General features: G+C 38.0%; 1 protein-coding gene and 1 pseudogene across 3 annotated transcripts; one reads left to right on the top strand and one right to left on the bottom strand.

Moving 5' to 3' along the window:
• Nucleotides 1-1286: 1286 nt before the first annotated feature.
• Nucleotides 1287-16381, bottom strand: CDK1 (cyclin dependent kinase 1). Of its 3 annotated transcripts, none has more exons than XM_072823202.1 (8): nt 16311-16381; nt 14447-14509; nt 8800-8956; nt 7825-7948; nt 5499-5669; nt 4142-4305; nt 3871-4012; nt 1287-1626 (listed from the first exon to the last, which is right to left on the bottom strand). In XM_072823202.1, exons 2-8 carry the CDS (start codon nt 14481-14483, stop codon nt 1528-1530), a joined length of 894 nt encoding a protein of 297 aa, XP_072679303.1. In that variant the 5' UTR covers nt 14484-14509; nt 16311-16381; the 3' UTR covers nt 1287-1527. The 3 variants fall into 3 exon arrangements, with proteins under 3 accessions (XP_072679303.1, XP_072679301.1, XP_072679302.1); XM_072823200.1 differs by having other exon boundaries at nt 16186-16326; XM_072823201.1 differs by lacking the exon at nt 16311-16381 and adding an exon at nt 15167-15868.
• A 781-nt stretch (nt 16382-17162) lies between these two features.
• On the top strand, nt 17163-17262 carry LOC140632794 (U6 spliceosomal RNA; annotated as a pseudogene).
• The last annotated feature ends 2906 nt before the right edge of the window (nt 17263-20168 follow it).

Here is a 20168-nt window from a genome sequence, read left to right as displayed (position 1 = left end):
AAACATTTGTAACTCTCATGTATCTATACATTACTGAAACAGAAGTACCAAGAAATTATTCTAGAGGATACATGGAGTTTCCAGTCTTCTTTGGAGACGGGGAAGGGAGAGGATGAGGAGGGTCCTGAGCCACTGCAATCCACAATTTGAAAAACAGAACCAATCCAACATTCCGCTTTATAGGTAAGAATATTCAAGTCTGTAGATATGTCATTTCACCATCTCAATGAAATCTTCTGTGTGACCTTTCATTTACCAAATTCCCACCATGAAATCTGAACTCTTTACATTGTGACCCCAAACAACTTCCATTTCTAGGTTCTGCATTCTCTTAATAATAGCAGGCTGGCTTCTACCAAAGGACCTAGAACAAGGCCAACAAATTTCTCATCTTACAAATCCCATTACCAAAGAAAATAACCCACACTTTCTCCTAGAGTGCAAAAATTCCAAGACAATGTAGATTAGGTTGATCACACATTACCTATGCAACCAACAACACAGGAATGCCCATTCCAGCCATAGGTAACCAGGATAAAAAGAGGGTTATGGTTAGATAACAGATAGATGTACACTAGGAAGGATAAAACTTCCCATAGACATTTCTCTTGGCTATAACAAGTAATTTAAATTAGGCTCCTTATAGATAGGAATCACAATAAGCAGGACTATTAATTTAACAATTTTAAGGCTAGTGATTTTAGCTAAATACTTGTAAATTAGAATCTTCTAAGGCTGATAAAAGGCAAAAATTATGTCAAAATTTACAAACAGATTTCAAGTCAGACTTGGAAGCCAAGATGAGCAACTCTTTTTTCTAGTTATTACCTCTGGCCAAGGCAAAAGAATTCACTTAGACAAATAGCTTTCAAAACCTACCTAAAAATAGGCTAGTTCATAAATTTTCTAAATGTTCTTCCCTGCTGTGAGCAGCCCTTGATCTCTGACTGTAAAACTTCACAAACTTTGGCATGCTCTAATGTTAGTTTTATAAGTTACTGAAAACCTCTATAAATTTAGCATCATTTCTCAAATCTGGATAGTTTTCTCATTCTGAATGCTTAAACATTAGGTCACAAATTGAAATACCAGCAGAAAAATACTTATCTTTAGGCAGGTGTACAGTTACCCCTCCAAAGCAAGCAACTGACAAAATTTAAACACAGAGCATCAAAAGACTTCAAAGCTTTATGAACTTTTGAAATTAGCACATTTTCCTAAACCAATCTCTAAGATTTGATATGATTTAAGCTAACTCAAAATTTTTTAAATTCCTGACATCAATACTAGATTTATAGTTTTATTATGGTAACAAACAGTTGTTACAGTGAGATCTATAAACATATACAGAATTATTATATTTAAATTCATATAGAACAATATTTACATTTTTAAGTTACACTTTTGAAATCAGAAGATGAAGTATAGCTTAAGTTTACAACAAAGAAAAATACACAAACAAAAATAGACAAAGTTAACAGTAAAAATGTAACTATCTGTTCTTGATACATGGAAACTGTCAGAAAGCTACATCTTCTTAATCTGATTGTCCAAATCATTAAAATATGGATGATTCAATGCCATTTTGCCAGAAATTCGTTTGGCAGGATCATAGACTAACATTTTCTGAAGGGGAAAGATAAAAAGAAAAAAAAGTTATTTATTTAAGAAATGAACCATTAAAAAAAACTCCATAAATCCTTAATTTTTCTACCAATAACCCATAATACTTTTAATAAAAAACTACTACAGAAGCATTTCCATTAGTTCAATACCAACCACATAAATGCCTCATTCGCCATACTTCACCCTCTAGCTCCAGATAACCTATTTTTTAAAATATAGATATCTCAATAACCTCTTTTTGTTACAAATTATGCTTTAAGACACAAGCATTCAGAAATAGCTTTAAAACCAGGACATAAATTTTAGAAAGATATCTAGTTAATTATATTTACTTTGAGAATTAAATGGCCATTAGAGTTATTTATAACATTCTTGAAATGGTGGCAATTAACTATAGTGGTTTCTAATGTAGCTTCCAGCAAGTTCCAAATAAAAACAGAACAAGAGCACAATGTGTTATAAACACAATTAAAATGAGTCACTAAATTATGGTCAGACAATCTAGTATTAAAGTTTTAATTTACACATCACCAGAAAAGACTACATAAAGCTTAATATTGATTTTACATTTTATCTTAAAGAAAACCAAATCAATAAGCGGACTAGATATACTTTTACCCTCTAGTAACCTTTTGAACTCTTATCATGTATCAAGGACTATATTAAGTGCTTGGCAGACATACTATGTTCCTTAATCCTCACAACAAAAGCTATGTACTGGTCCCATTTTACAACGAGGACACTGAGACTCAGATGTTAAATAACTTGCTCAAGTTCTTATATAGTTAAGGAGTTTAACTCTGAAACAAAGTCTGATGATTTACAGCAGTGGTTCATCTGGGTGGGTTTCTGCCTACCAGGGAACATCTGGCAGTGTCTGGAGACATTTTGGGTTGATACAATGGAGAGGAATATGTTCCTGTTATCTATGGGGCAAAGGACTGGGATGCTGTTAAAATATCTTACAATGTACAGGACAGCCCCTAATATCAAATCATGATCCAGTCAAAGAGGTCAAGATTAGCTAGACTAAGGAACCATGATTCACAGTATTTGGTTTTTGTTTCATTGACTGAAGTGAAATTCTCTGTGTTCAAGAATTACAGATGTGAAAAAGACAGATTCAGCTCAGGATATGGAAGACCCTCTAAGTCAAATCAACAATATCAATATATAAACATCTGAATGACAGATAAAGGACTTCGGACTTCACTGCAAGCCATTTGGAAATCCAAGCTGAATTTGGTGGCATAATGATTTATAAATGCTGAAAGGAGCCCAAAGACCAATTAGAAGATTTACAGGATAATACAGAAATTATTTTTTGTTTAGAAACCTACCCAAAAAAAAAAAAAAAAAAAAGAAAAAAAAGAAACCTACCCAAACCTTATTTTTTCCCTGTAATTATATTCACTGAGATTCATAAAAATTATTTCTGTCTAAAAAGCTCAATATTTAAACGTTGTTCTACAACTATTTTCTTAAAGCAGGCCTAGGACAATTTTTTATCCTAATAGATTTTTTTGTCTTGTTTTTAAAGAAAACAACTATGAGTTGGGAACAAGTTAGTAAAGGGGAAAATTTTTTTTTAAGAATTACATTAATCCTTCTAACCTTTCTGATGTAGAAATGAGGCACAAAGTGGGAAATGAGAGTTCATGCAGTAAAAGGGTTTAACAACTAAAAATATCAAGCAATAGGGATGCCTGGGTGGCTTAGTGGTTTAGCACCTGCCTTCGGCCCAGGGCATGAGCCTGGAGTCCCAGGATCTAGTCCCACATCGGGCTCCCTGCATGGAGCCTGCTTCTCCCTCAGCCTATGTCTCTGTCTCTCTCTGGATCTCACATGAATAAACAGATAAAATCTTAAAAAAAATAAATAAAAATATCAAGCAATAATGAAAACACCTATGTCTCAGATAAACTATAAAGTAGTAAACACTGAGACAAATAGTTATAAAGGAAGGCTACTACAAACCAGCTACTTAAAAGTAAAGGTGTATTAACCCTGGCCTCTCCTTCAGAGTATCTATAGCTACCTAAAAGATTAAAAAAAATGAAACAACAACTAAGGCTAAAACCTCTCAAAACCACTAGTGTTTCTTGGTATCTAAAATGGAGCCAGTAATACACTAAACATAAGAGGCATAATAGTTATGTGCCTAGCTCAATGTATATTAGTTTTCTATTTCCCAGGTACATTCAGAATCAATACTGTTGAAGTCAGTATAAAGGGTCTCCTTACTGAGAGCAGATCCAAGCCATTTTCATCCAAGTTTTTAACATGGGATGCCAGGCTTCCTGGTTTCCACTTGGGAAATGTATTCTTATAGTCCTGTAAAGATTCCACTTCTGGCCACACTTCATTATTGGGGGTGCCCAAAGCTCTAAAAGGCCATAGCAAAACAAAAAAATATTAGCTAAAGCATAAATATAATCTTAGTATTACATACACATTGCCTTCATTATTATTTCATTTGAAAGTTCTTAAAAGCTTAAATATAAGACAAAAATACCTGAAAATTCTGAAGAGTTGATCGATTTCTGAATCCCCATGGAAAAGTGGTTTCTTAGTTGCTAACTCTGCAAATATGGTACCTATACTCCAAATGTCAACTGGAGTTGAGTAGCGAGCTGACCCCAACAATACTTCTGGAGATCTATACCACAGTGTTACTACCTGTTACAAAGCAAATTTTTACAATGAATAAATGCAGTGCATTGAACTACTAAATATAAATATTAATATTTATATTTCAGTATGGCTGTCCTTTAAAAAGTTCCATGATTGCCTCTGATAATATTGTTTGAAAGTCAATTAACTATACACAAAATAAATGGAAGACAAATATTTCATTTGTAAGTCCTAGTCACAAGGGAATTAAAAAAACATAAAAGCATATCAGCCCTTTTCTAGCTTTTCAAATCATTATAGTGCAAGAATCAAAATAGTCAAATAAGCATTCACTTAGAAAAAAAGTCACTGATGATTGATTTGGGCATGACACTGCACTGCATGTATGTATACTGCTTACATGCTAAAAACATGAGTTAAGTCAAATAGTAGTTTATTAGTGGTCTAGAGCTGATCTACTATTTTAGTATCCATAATTTATCAGGCTGGAAAAAATATCTCTAACTTAATGAGATCAGTAGCATCTGCTTAAGCCAATAGGAACCAAATAATCTTTACTTTTTTTATATAGCCATGGGAAAAAATGATAAAAAGAAGCCAAGACATCTAACCAAATGAGCACTGTTATAAGTTTTGATTTGAGACAGTCTTTGGGCCCAGGGATAGACAATGACACAGAAAACCGTCTTCCAGCAGTCCCTTACTATATAAGTCAACACTCCCTTTGGCTCTGGAAGTAACAAATGAAATGCCAAGTCCTCTGTAGAACACTGACAAAACTTGATTATATTTAGTAGCTTCTAAACGTATCTGAAACAGTAACCCTTAAGCAACAAAACCTTTAGCCAATTTGATTGTATACCAGAAAGGATTCAATCAGAAGACAGAAACCACATGCAATGATTTGCATGGGGAAAGTTTACTAAAAAGAATTATTAAATAACAGAGGGTTAGAAAAAGACACTAATAAGAAATAACTCTTAGAACTGTAGCAAGGAAAATCCTTTCCTTCCTGCAAGTGCCTCTCTAGCATCTTCTACTGCCATCACACCAGCTGGCAAAGAATATTTAAAGGTACCAGTAAGATGTTCACATTCCATGCAATGAAGGGTGAGTTCGGAGCTGAAAGGCAATAAATTCATGCTGGCAGGATGGAAATCTTTCTCATGGATTCTTGCTTGACTTAATGAACAAATACAGAAAATAAACCAGCCATCACAAAACACTATTCTACATACCTCATGTGTGTATACTCTAATAGGTATTCCAAAAGCTCTGGCAAGGCCAAAATCAGCCAATTTAATTGTCCCTTTGTCATCAATCAATAGATTTTGAGGTTTTAAGTCTCTGTGCAGAACTCTTCTGGAGTGGCAAAACACAATCCCTTGTAGGATTTGGTACAAATAACTCTGGAAGAAGAAAGTAAGTTAGAAACTTAAATGTCCCACATAGTGATTTTCTAAATAATCTTGGTGAGTTTATTTCAAAGATCTAAGAAATTATAATGCAGGGAAATAATTTAACACAAAAGTTTTCAGGTTTTTGAGACTGACAAGCAGCATTTGGGAGTGGGAAGCGAATTGATATACAGCATCCTGTTTGTACACTTGAGACAAAGATATTTTCCTTATGGACACATCCATCTGAACTCATTTAGTCTTCTACTATTTTTTTGTCCCCAATTCTTAACTCATAAGGTCTATACAAATAGTTTTTTAAACTTTTGTATATATGCTTATAGCAACTCTATTTTTATTTTGAATAAGGTTGGTCCATTTCTATTCCTTATCATTACATATTAATTTTCTCTTTGGTAGTACTGGTCACGATTCCAAAAAAAAGACAAACAGAATATTATGATTATATATTTAAATAGAGACAATTATCATAATATGCGATTAGCTCAGAGAAAAAATATTGTACAAGTGTTGCCAAAACAATGTAATTATCATTTGAAGCAACCAGGTATTACAGAAATATGAAGTATACATAGTAACCGTATTGACTTATAAAGTTAGAACAAATGGCTAGCCCTATGGGGGAAAAAAAAATCAAGAGCCCTAATTCCTATACCAAAATAAACCTTTGAGGGGCACCTAGATGGCTCAGTTGGTTAAGTATCCAACTTTTCATTTTGGCCGGTCAAGACCTCAGGGTCATGAGATCAAGCCCCACATTGGGCTCTACACTCAGTGGGGAGTGTCCTTAGTGTCCTTCTCTGTCCCTCTGCCCCCTGCTCCCCACAAACTCTCTCTCAAATAAATAAATCTTTAAAAAATAAAAAATAAATAAACCTTTGATCCATCCACACACACAAAAAAACAAAAAAGGAGGTGTGGCAACTTACTAGAAAGATATGTTCTAATATACATGATCTTTGAGCGAGACTTAAGACATATAAGCTTAAAGTCCAAAAGTCATGTACAAGATTAAATATATTATAAAAATTATTAATGGCATATATAAAGGAATAAAGGGAATATTATCAATGTGTTAGCAGAAAGGACCTTAGAGACCAGTGAAAAAATACCCTAATAGAAATGTCAGTGAAGACCACGTATAGGCTGGGGCACCTGGCTGGCTCAGTTAGAAGAGAGTACAACTCTTGATCTTGGGGTTTTGAGTTTGAGTCCCACACTGGGTGTGTAGAGATTACTTAAATACATCTCCAACCCACTGATTCAAGTTATAAGAATGTATTCTAGAGGCGCCTGGATGGCTTAGTCGGTTAAGCATTCTGCTCTTGGTGTCAGCTCAGGTCCTGATCTCAGGGTCCTGAGACTGAGCCCCAAATCTGGCTCCTTGTGCAAAATGGAGTCGGCTTCCCCTTTCCCTCTGCTACTTCCCACCACTTTTGCACATTCCCTGGTACTCTGTCTCAAAAAAATAAATAAGTAAATACTTTAAAAAAATTTATTCTATAAAGTTGCAAAAGATAAATAAACGTAAGGATTTGCTGCAGCATGATTCATGACAGCATGAATCACCAGCTGGAAAACAACTTCAATGTCTATCAGTATGGAATTGGTTTAAATAATCAGATCCAGGGGTGCCTGGGTGGCTCACTCAGTTAAGCATCTGCCTTTGGCAAAGGGCTCAGATCATGTGCTTTCAGGGTCCTGGGATCAGCCCACCTTGGGCTCCCTGCTCAGTGGGGAGTCTGCTTTCCCCCTTTCCCTCTGCCCCTCCCCCCTGCTCATGCTCACTCTCAAATAAATAAAATCTTTAAAAATAAATAAACAGACCAAACACTGATAGACAGGCAAAACCTCTATGGTGAATGTCTCACAAAAAAAAGGGGCTGTTTTGTAAAACTGTGTGTGTATACTCAAAGGACACACAAGTATCTGTAAGACTACTAAAAAACTAATAATGGCTACCTATCTGAGGAGTGGTTTGGCAGTTAAGACTTCTACTTTTAGAGTTCAATGCTTTTTAAAAAATTACATTTATAATTTAACTGAAGTTACACTCTTTCCAAGCATATGTCCCCAAAATACAGAACTTCTATACAGTAGACACTTACAGTGGATAAATACTAATAAAATTAAGTAAGCTTATTACCTTAACAAGTGAAGAATCCATGAACTGACCAGGAGGGATGGAATCTAAGTATTTCTTGAGATCCATGGAAAGGAATTCAAAGATGAGATATAACCTGGAATCTTGCATAAGCACATCCTGAAGACTGGAGAATAAAATAATTTTGTGGAAAAAAAAAAAATCTACCAAATACTTTTGACCTCTTACAAAATAAAACATCCATAAATTTAGCAGTGGCTATCACAAAAAGTAGGGCTGTTAAGAAATTTTCTGTAACAAAAAATACATACTGTTTTGGCAAAGAAAAGATGGGTAGCTTTCCTAGTAGTGAAAACCTTAGTACTAAACTAGAATTTGAGAAAGGATACTCAGGGCAGCACCTGAAAATTAAGTTTATTATGCTGAAGGTGCTACCAAACCACTTATATTTCAAAAGAAAATTTCTTAAAAAACAAAAATTTCTAGGGTAATTACTTGTTGCTCAGAGCTTTTCAGTGAATTATAAAAATTTTAAAATTTAAAACTTACTAGGAACCCTTAATAGTAGCTATCTCCAGTCCCACAAAAATGTAATTAAACCTTAACTTGGACTACTAGGAAACAAACCCCCAAACACCAGTCCAACACTGTTCTTTTTCATCTGACCTAGCTACCCGTCTTAGGAATCTGATTGGGGGTCTTCAAGGACCAGAGCTCAGATCAGTACAGGTGATAAAGGCCTACAAGAAAGTATTAAGTATTTCCTTTTCTCCCTTGGCCAGTTTACCTTGATTTTCCAGCCCCCAATACTAATCTCTTATCATCACACTCCTCTGACCCTGCTCCTGCTTTAAGCCTAATCTTCCTATGTCTGACCTTTTCAATTAACGAAAATAGTAGGCTCCTATTCCGCTCAGCAAAGTTAGACCAGATATTAAGCAAATGTAAAAATTTCCACATTGACATTCACATTTGAACTGGTATGCGGAAAATGGTTTAAATTCAGATATACCATACCTGACTATATTTGGATGACGAAGTTCTTTTAATAGAGAAATTTCCCGAATTGCAGTACTAGGAACCCCTTCCTCTTCACTTTCTAGTCTGATTTTCTTCATGGCTACCACTTGACCTGTAGTTTTGTGTCTACCCTTATACACAACTCCATAGGTACCTGAAATAGACAAAGTAAATGTCTACTATATGACACCCTCCACAAACTAAGATTTTAAAAAAATGACTGAATCCCATAAAGTGTCATATTATAGAAATGTCTCTGTGACCAGATAGGAAATATCTTAGTCATAATTATACCCTCATCACTTCGAAAAGGAAATTGAGGGCAACTACAACCTATCGTGTCTATAGTTTAGAAATAAAATTCATGTAGTTGTTACAATTTTCCCTTAAATTTAAATAACCAATAATTTCCCAGCACATTGTAGAGAAGAAAATGAATCCTTTGCAGATTGGAATTATTCTCTTCTCAAGTACCCCATCCAACAATAAAGCAGCGTCAAATAGTAAAGATTTGGGCTGAGAAATTATTAACCAGAGGCACTGTGACTTTCAGAAAACTGTGTAGAGTGCTTTATGCATTTCAAATAGTCAATAATCCTCATCTAGAAAAGAGTGGGGCTAAAACATTTTACTAAATATTTATTAAATCTATTAAAGTTCAAAATATCGACTATACAGTACAAAAGCCTCACACCCATTTGGAAGTTAACAAGAACAGAGATTCTGATATAAAAGCTTCAGATAATGAGCAACAATGTCAATATAAGGGATCTTGGGCAGGAGGCTGGTGGATACCAAGAACAGAAGTGCCAACATTAAGGGAGATAGACTAGTTAGCTTAAGAAGTTCATATACAGAATCCATTCAGTTCCCAGGTAAATGCTTTTTAAACTGAAGTTGGAAGGATGCCTTGCTGACTCTATAGGTAGAGCATGACCTTGCAGGGTCATGAGGTTAAACCCCATGTTGGGCACGGAGCTTACTTAAAAAATAAAAAAAATCTTAAACAAAATCTTTAAACTGAGGTTAGAAAATAGGAGATCTTGAACCCTTTGACTTTACATAAAATTTTGAATGACCTATTTTTCTAGAACATCAGTATAACTTCAAAAGTGATTAGAGTGCACTTTTCTAAGGAAATCTATTCTGTAGCTTTTATCAGTTTCCTCAAAGGTAGCAATATTTAGAAAAAGGCTAAGAACTACTATCAAATTATCTACTGGCCCAAACTGTGGAAGGAGCCTCGGTGTCCATCGAAAGATGAATGGATAAAGAAGATGTGGTTTATGTATACAATGGAATATTACTCAGCCATTAGAAACGACAAATACCCACCATTTGCTTCCACGTGGATGGAACTGGAGGGTATTATGCTGGGTGAAGTAAGTCAATCGGAGAAGGACAAACATGGTCTCATTCATTTGGGGAATATAATAGTGAAAGGGAATAGAGGAGAAGGGAGAAGAAATGGGTAGGAAATATCAGAAAGGGAGAAAGAACATGGAAGTCTCCTAACTCTGGGAAACGAACTAGGGGTGGTGGAAGGGGAGGAGGGCAGGGGGGTGGGGGTGACTGGGTGGCGGGCACTGAGGGGGGCACTTGACGGGATGAGCACTGGGTGCTATTCTGTATGTTGGCAAATTCAACACCAATAAAAAATAAATTTATTAAAAATAAATAAATAAATAATCTACTGGCTTAACTAGAATATTAAGGATAGTTTGATGATGTTATATAAATTTTATTCTAATTTTGTTTTAAATAGAGAAATTCTATACAATAGTCTGTCTTCCTAAATATTGGTGTGATTTTAAAGACCTAATTTGACCTAAAAGCCATTTTACATTATTTTGATTAAATTTGGATTAAGTAGGACTTTTGTTTTATTTTGTTCTTTAAAAAAACTTTGACAGAGAGAGAGAGGGAGAAACAGGCTCCCCACCGAGCAGGGAACCTGATGCAAAGGTAGGTACTTCACCACCTGAACCATCCAGGTGCCCCTTAGTTTGACTTTTGGATAACCAAAATTATACCAGATTTTTTAAAAACTCTATTTTATTGATCTTCACAACCATTCTTAAAAGTAAGTAACCTTCTGTTCATTTAAAGTCTGTCCATTTTTTGGACATCAATTATACTTGCATCATAAAACACAAAAGTAGGTAAGTCAGTAGCATAATTATCTGGCACACTGTTAAAGCAAACTCAAAAAGATTTGTAATTTGCATGCAAATACATCATGATGTCGTCTAATAAGCAGTTAATGGTAAATTCAGAACTAATTCTTCCCCTTAGTATTCCTCTCTCCTTCAAATGTACAATCTCATCTGGGCCTAAAATTTACTCAGAAGAATTAACTTATAGATAACACTTAGTATTTATTCAATTTAGACATCACAAATGCTCTGCCTCTTCTTTCGGACTCTGAACCATTACTCTTATAACTACACATACAAAGCTCTAAACGAAGCAGAATGATTCTAATGGTTAAGCAATAAAAATTATTTATGAAAATGCATAGTATATACTCTGAAATGGACTACATATTATTAAATTTAAAAATGTTAGTTATGATCAAGTTATGGAGACTAAATGATAAGCACAAAAACTTTAATGTTTAGTGAGTGAATGAAGGCCAAGTTAGGTCCCACATCACGGATATAGATAGCTACTCTCTATGATCCAAAAAAACATTTTCTTATGACAGAATGTGACAATACTCAGATCTTTGTAATTCAGAAGAAACCAGAGAACATCTTTGTAATAACTGAAAATTCTAGATAACAAGAAAAGTCTAGATGTATTTAAGACATGAATCAAGTTGTCAAAAAGTTCAAGTGTCAAGGTGGAAAAGTCAAGAGGATTATTCTAAATTTAAAAAGACTAAGGTGGCAGGTTTGGCGCCAGCCTTCGGCCCAGGGCGTGATTCTGGGGTCCTGAGATCGAGTCCCATGTCAGGCCTCCTGCATGGAGCCTGTTTCTGTCTCTGCCTCTCTCTCCCCCCTCTCTCTCTGCTCTCATGAATAAATAAATAAAATCTTTAAAAATATGAATGCGTAACATTAGCTAACTCTTCAGAAAGTACATACAGAAGTATTTAGAAATAAAGCATATCCCTACAACTTACTTTACGTGACTCAAAAGAAAAAATGCTAAACACACACACATAATAAAGTAAATGTGACAAAATTAACATCTTGGCAAAAGGTATTACAAGTTCACTGAATTTATCTTTCAATTTCTCTGTATGTTTGGAAATAATCAAAGTCGAGAGAAAGAAATTTAACTTTTTATATCAAAACTTTAGTGCTAGAATTTGATTAAGTATCTGGCAAAAAGCAAAAGAAAATACCATGGGAAAGTATTATGATACAATTTACTTTTTCAAAAACAATGCCCACCACAACATAATCCAAAACAGCCAGGCACTGGAGTAGTCCAGACAATACAAGCCAGAAAAAGAAACAAAGAAAAACACACATAGAAAAATAGATACTGCTATTATCAAATATTTGAATATCTCCAATAGTGCTAGACACTACTGCCAAGCACTGTTCAAACAGTTGTGAACAAGACAAAATCCCAAACTTCAGAAAGCTTACTTGCAGTATAGTAAAGAAAAAGGATGTTAAGGGTAACAAATAGGGAACTACAAAATACACTTGGACTAGAACAATGAGATGAAAATGAAGGCAGCAGAGTGGCTTTCCAATGTGAAAGAACAGCCAGAAGCTCAGAATTGTCAGAAGCTCAGAGGCCAAAATTCTACAGGGAATTTGAGAGGACATCATATGGTAGAATGGGAATCATTTAACTCAAGGAAATGAGGCAACATTTGAAATTATATTCTTTACTGCTTCTATTTCAACTAAAGTCAAATACGTAGCCTCCTGCATGTTAGGAGTTCCAGAGTTTTAAAGGAAAACACATTTACACTTTAAGAATAACTTTTTGTTACAAACAAAATCACCACTCATTTGATTCTCTGGGGATTAAGAAAAACTCAAAGTAGAAGACATTAGATATGTTATTCAAAACTTATTCTCAACTCAAACAAAATTTAGTTGAGAGGATTTAAGAAAGTATTTAAGCGATTAAAAAAATACAGTATTGGTAAGAAAAAGAATGTATCTCTAACCCATGCACTACCTAAAGTTATTCATTACTATCTTACTAAATTCTTTCCAGTACTCCGCCCCTAGATTTTAGTAGTATTCCTTGTACAAATACGGTTTTGAAACACACTAAAAATATACTGATTGGAAATATCCCTCAAACAGACCTACATAAATTACTCTAATAGCAAATTGCTTTGCATAAAGGTGTACCATTTGTTCCTATAGAGTTTAGAACGTTAATACCAACTCTTATACAGAAACTTATATATTCTTTTTGGGGAAAAAAAAAGTAAAGGGATTTTTACCCTTCCACTTGTGCCATATAAACATTCTTTAAAAACTTCAATGAAAGTACTACAGAGGGGAATGATCATATACAAGAGTTACTGGTTTTAGGGACACCTGGGTAGCTCAGTTGTTTAAGTGCCTGCCTTCAGCTCAAGTCATAATCCCAGAGTCCTGGGATCAAGCCCTATATCAAGTTCCTGCTCTGTGGAGAGCCTGCTTCTTCCTCTGAGCCTCCCCCTGCTTTCTCTCTCTCTCTCTCTCTAATGGATAAATAAAATCTTTAAAAAAAAAAGTTGTTTTAGAATTGCTTAAGCAGGTATACATGACATGTCATTTAAATCAAGGGAAATTAAAAAATTTATTTAAATTGGTTTAATAGGGATCCCTGGGTGGCGCAGCGGTTTAGCGCCTGCCTTTGGCCCAGGGCACGATCCTGGAGACCAGGGATCGAATCCCACATCGGGCTCCTGGTGCATGGAGCCTGCTTCTCCCTCTGCCTATGTCTCTGCCTCTCTCTCTCTCTCTCTCTCTCTCTCTCTGTGTGACTATCATAAATAAATAAAAATTAAAAAATAAATAAATAAATAAATAAATTGGTTTAATAGTCTATTATACTAGTTTAGAAAGTTTGGGTAAAAGCACTTAAAAAGAATTGTACATGATTAAAAGTACACTATTAAACTTAATAGAATTCTACTGCCCTAGGCGTATCTGGGTGGCTCAGTCGATTAAGCGTCTGCCTTCAGCTCAGGTCCTGATCCCAGAGTTCTGGGATACAGACCCGCATGGACTCCCTGTTCATTCAGCAAGGAGCCAGTTTTTCCCTCTCCCTCTGAAGCTCCCCCTGCTTGTGCTCTCTCAAGTAAATAAATAAAAATCTTAAAAAAAAAAAAAAAATTCTACTTCCCTAACCTCTCCCCACCAAAACATAACACAAGATCTCAATAGTGTTTTCAAAATACAAATATTGCTTTAAGTGTTTAGTACTTAAAAAATATAAGATTTTTAGGGGGATGGGAGAGGGTTGGCAGGGAATCCTATCAGAATAATTTCAATTTTCTTGAAATCTGAACATTTTGTGCATATGTTACCATGTAAAGAACATATAATCAAGGCACATTAGCACTGAAGGACACCTTAAAGATTGGATTTCAATAAATATTTACAGGTTTTCATGTCCCAGATATTAGAGCATTACCAAATCATTTTTTAACTCTTTTATTATTAAAACCACTCACCTTCTCCAATTTTCTCTATTTTGGTATAATCTTCCATAGTTAATCAACAGATACGGTAGGATCCTAAAATGAGAGAAAAAATTAATTTGATCATATGCCACTAACTCAAAAGATGGTTTTAAGTTTTTAATGATAGTATAAAGCATTTTCCAGTGTCTACTGCAGTATTAATTTCCCATAAATACTAATTATGTTAAAACATTTACAAGGGAAGGGACCTTTGCAATAAGATTTTTCCACCTTTTTTTAGCTCTTAAAACATTGGATTTGTATATCTTAGCCAGTGTAGTACTTTGCTTCTTGCAATCAGATTAACCCTCAAATTCAGGTATCAAACTTATCTATCCCTCCCAAACAAAAAAACAGAAGTGTGTTTCTTTATGTAACACTTCTAAGGAGCATCAATTTCTGCCAGTTATACCCAGCCGTTTCCACAAATGTTATTTGTGTTAAGTAAGTCAAATAATGTTATTTGACTGAATTTGTACCCCTTTTCTAAGAAAATTCAAAAGGAAAAAAGTTTTAATGACACAAATAGAGCTACTGTGGCCGTAATAATCAACCACCATCAGCAAGACTGCTTAAACGTCAGTTGAGAGGCTGACAAGACCTTCAAGACGTCCTCAGCTGAGAAGTTTGCCAAAGAAATCTTCACTTCAGAAGCCCAGAGTAGAATTACCTTGACTTTCTAACACACTCATCCCTGATAAGATTACGTACATAGGTCACTGGGTAGTCGACGCTCGCACTGGTCTCCGGGATCATGCCAGAAGTAGAAGCAAGAAAATCTTTTTAAATGAACGAAGTTGCACTACACTGGCTAGGAGTTCCCATCTTAGACATTTTTAATTTTACAGAGCGGTAATCATCCCTTCTACGACGCCCAGATTTAACACGCCTGACGAACAATCCAACTGTCGAGCTCGCTCTGAGCAAGCCTTTCAAAGCTGGGTTTCCTAGGCCTCGCCGGCTCTCCGTGTCGCTGCTGTGACAATCTCACAGAGAGGACGCGGCTTCACAAAGCCTCTGGAGGCCCTGCCCCTGGGGCCCGGCACCGCGACACCACAGCTTCGTCTCCTACCCAGAGGCCTCCAGGTCTTTGAAGCAAGCAAGCAGGCGTGCACATGGGGAGCTCTAGTGTTAAACAAAGACCGATCAGGAATACTGAGCACACGCGTATGTGCTTTCTCGAGGCGTTTCCGAGCCTTCCCTGTGGGCCGATGGCACAGCACATACAACAGCTTAGAGTCAAGGGGCCACCCCGAGCTTCCTCCTCCTCTGGTTCTGTCCTTGGCCGGGTCTCTCCACAGCTCCGGGCGCGCCAGGGCCGCGGGCGCAGGGAACCCCGGGGAGGCCCACAGGCCAGCGGGGCCCGCCGGCGCTCCCACGCGGGCACCTGGCCCAGGTGGGGTCTGGCCGGCCACGCCAGGGAGCAGGGCGGCGCGCGCGGGGCCCAGGCCGGAGCCCGGCAATCGGCGTCGTCCGGCCGGCGCCACGCCCCGACCGCCTCCTCAGCCGGCCGGCGGCCTCACCCGCCCGGGAGCGCGCCCGCCGCGTCGGGGCTCCCGCCAGCCTCCCCGGAGGGCCGGGCCCGGGGCCCCAGCGAGGGCGCGGCCTAGGATCCGGAGGCCCGGCCCGGCCCGGCCCGGCCCCGCGCGGCCCCCCGCGGCCTCCCACCACCAGCCGCGGCCTCCGAGCCGGGCCCCGCGGCGCAGACGCCCCGCAGGAACGACCCTGACCTCAGCGAGGCCGCCCGCCTTACTGTCCCGCGGCGAAAGCAGCGGCCGCCTCCACGTCCGCGTCGCTCTCGCCTCAACTTCCCAGAGCCAGCTTTGAAGCGAAGCGCGAGCTGTTTCAAACTCACCGCGCTAAAGGGCCGGGGGCCCGCCAATCAGGCAGCCCGTAGACTTTCAAAGGAGCCAATCGGAGCTCAGCGACGCTCGGGGCTGGGCTTCCCGGGAGGCCGAAGCGCGAAAGAGGGTGGAAACGGCGGCTGGCGAAAAAGCAGGAGGGCGGGCGCCAACTGAGTCCCAGCGCAGGCGCTTTCTTTCATCGCTGGGGAGCGTCGTCCTACTGCTTCTGGTCGTCGGAAATCTACTGTTGGCCCTGGGTCGGGTTCTTCCCTGTTCAGTATTGGCACAATTAAAACGTACTGCACTCAGCTCTCTCATCACAAAAGCGATGCTACCTTGACATTCAGATTCCATCACTTTCACTTCTAATACTTAAAGCTACCGTAAATGGTGTTTTTCTAAGTGGGTGATTTTCCGGCTGGGCCAAAGGAGGCCATTTCACACACGCATATATGCTTTGTTTTTACTTTATTTTTAGAATTTTAAAGTTTCCATTTACTTAAAATTCCATGTATTTAAAAATGAAAGACAAAATTTTACATTTTTAGATTTTTAAATATTTTCACAACAGAATTTTAGTTTTTTAGAACACAAAAATTCACAAGTCTTTGGGAGAGGGGGGGAGACCTAAATTATACTTTAAATAACTCAGTATCAAAAACTCTCTCTCTCTCTCTCTCTCACTGCCCTCCACAATAACCTTAAGAGAGATGTCTGCACTTGAACATCATTCTTTCAGTCTTTAAAAAATAAAATAGAACTGGCGATAAGAGTCACCTAATAAGGGTTGCTCTTAATGGAATGTAGAACAAGGATGGATTACCATGAACGCTACAAAGACCTGTCAGAAGAGCCAGATTAGGTGCTGGCTTGGACAGCAATGTGCTAAAATTGGAACAAAACAGATTAAGTTGGTCCCTGCGCAAAGATGACGCACAAATTCTTGAACTGTTCCATATACCAAAAAAAAAAAAAAAAAAAAGACCCAGATTAGGATAAACAATGAGCTAGTATATCACATGCATGTAAGTGTTTAGTACCTTTTTTTTTTTTCTTTTTTTTTTTTTTGTTTAGTACCTTTTTTACACAGTGAGAAGCATCTGTCATCTGGCACCATTTGTGGTACCAACACATGGTCTTAACAATTTTGTGCTCCTAGGTGACAGAGCACTTGGGGTTCACATTGGAGGTAGATGGTTGTGAAATCTCTGCCTGAACCTAAGAACTTGTAAAACTTACTTTTCAACACCCAAGTTCACATTTTAAATGAAAATTGGGGATCCCTGGGTGGCGCAGCGGTTTGGCACCTGCCTTTGGCCCAGGGCGTGATCCTGGAGACCCGGGATCGAATCCCACGTCGGGCTCCCAGTGCATGGAGCCTGCTTCTCCCTCTGCCTGTGTCTCTGCCTCTCTCTCTCTCTCTCTCTCTCTGTGACTATCATAAATAAATAAATAAAAAAAAAAAGAAAAAAAGAAAATTGACTACCCCAGAGAAGTACTCTAGGGAAGATGACTGTTCTCTGCCAGTTCAGGGTACTGATTTTAATGAGTGCATGTAGATATTTCTCTCTGGGAGGCCTCAACAAGGCATTCATTTTATAGCACCTAATAACAGCTTATAATTCATTATATCCATTTTACATTCAACATGAAGATCACAAGCTTCTATAGCTGTGATGCTAGATTTTTCATTTTAACTCAATTATCTTTGTTTTTAAACTTTAAGGGGTTATTGTAAATTCATCCTAGCATCTTAGCAAATTCAGTTTATTAATTCTTTGGGCCAACTTGAATTTAGGGTCTCTAAAGTACTTTATGGACAGAAAATTAATCAGATACAATTCTTGCTTAGGCTTGGGGGTGGGAGAACACAGGATTAGAATTTTATGATGGTACTTATGTTGTAACTTATGCTATAAAGTGACATGAGAACAGAGAGAGGTAAATCACCAAATTCAAACAGACACTGGAGAAAGAACTGTGGAGTGGGGCTTCCAAACAGTAAGCATTGAAAATCTATCTGAATAATTCAGGATGCCTCCAATTGTAGGGTACAGGGAGTCCACAGGCAGGCGACCATTGGAGGCTGCAGGGCCTCTGGGATGTGAAGCAGGGAAGAGAGTTTGGAATGAGAATCTTGAAGAGCCCTGAATAATGTCCTAAGGGGCTGCACAAGAGAAGTATTTTTTTTTTCTTTAGATTTTATTTATTTATCTGAGACCGAAAGAGAGGAAGATAGAGAAAGCGTGAGTTGGGAGAAGGGGCAGACTTCTTGTGGAGCAGGAAGCAGGCAATAGGGGGAGATCCTCCACCCTGGGGTCATGACCTGAGTCTAAGGCACATGCTTAATTGACCGAGCCACCAAAGTGCCCCAGAACTATTTTAGAACTATTCTCCAGGAGTTGTGAAAAAACAATGAAAGAAGAGAGGATGGAAAGGCATGTGCTACAAAAAGTAGCATATTTATATTTCAGAGAATTCCATTTAGAAAAAAAGGAAAAGATCAGTTGGCACTGCATATAAGCTTTTTTTTTTTTTTTTTGATATAAATATTGCAGGATACCCGGGTGGCTAGTGGTTGAGCATCTGCCTTTGGCTCAGGCCATGGTCCTGAGGTCCTGGGATAGAGTTCTGCATCGTGCTTCTCACAGGGAGCCTGCTTCTCTCTCTGCCTATGTCTCTGCTTCTCTGTGTGTGTCTCTCATGAATATATAAAATCTTTAAAAAAAAAAAAAAAAAGAGAAATATTGCTGTGGACTGAATTATGTCTCCCTCCACCCTAAATTCCTATATTGAAGCCCCACCCCTCAATGTGATTGTATTTGGAGATAAGGCATTTGGGAGGTAATTTGGTTTATTGATTTATTTTTTAAAGATTTTATTTATTTATTTATTATTTGACAGAGAGAGAGAATGCAAGCAGGGGAGCAGCAGAAGGAGAGGGAAAAGCAGGCTGTCCACTGAGCAAGGAAGCCCAACTAGGGCCTGGATAGCAGGACCTTGGGATCATGACCTGAGTCAAAGGTAGCTGCTTAACTGGCTGAGTCACCCAGGCACCCCAATAATTTGGTTATCTCATAAATGAGATCATGAGGGTGAAGGCCTCACTATGGGATAAGTACTCTTATTAGGAGAGAAACTAGAGAGCTGGGTCACTCTCTCTCCACCTTGTGAGGACACAGTAGGAAGGTACCATCTATAAGCCCAGAAGCCTCACCACAACCCATCATGCCTGCACCTTAATCTTAGACTTCTAGCCTCCAGATCTGTGAGGAAATAAATTTCTGTTGTGTAAGCCATCCAGTTTATGCTATTTTGTTATGACAGCCCAAGCTGACTATAAAGTATTTTTTCAGCTAAAAAAGTTAAGAAACATTTGCTTGTAGGGATCCCTGGGTGGCTCAGCAGTTTAGCACCTGCCTTTGGCCCAGGGCATGATCCTGGAGTCCCGGGATCAAGTCCCACATCGGGCTCCCGGCATGGAGCCTGCTACTCCCTCCTCCTGTGTCTCTGCCTCTCTCTCTCTCTCTCATAAATAAATAAATAAATAAATAAATAAATAAATAAATAAATCTTTAAAAAAAGAAAAGAAAGAAACATTTGCTTGTAAATACATAAAATAGCCTGGAGGAAGATGGAACAAATAGCAATGTGCCTGGAGGAGGAGTACCTGGGGCACAGAGTTAGAAAGGGAGACTTTCATATCTTTTGAAGTTTGAACCATGTGAGTATATTACCTAGCCCAAAAATGGATGGATGCCTGGATGGATGGATGGATGGATGGATGGATGGATGAAAGAGGCCAAGCCTCTTTTTGCTACTGGATAAAATTCGTAGAAATTGCTGAAAATTTTACTCAAAAGGAGAGT

This window comes from Canis lupus, chromosome 4, assembly GCF_048164855.1.
Source record: "Canis lupus baileyi chromosome 4, mCanLup2.hap1, whole genome shotgun sequence".
Taxonomy (NCBI): Eukaryota; Metazoa; Chordata; class Mammalia; order Carnivora; family Canidae; genus Canis; species Canis lupus.
This window is presented reverse-complemented; position numbering and strand designations above follow the sequence as displayed.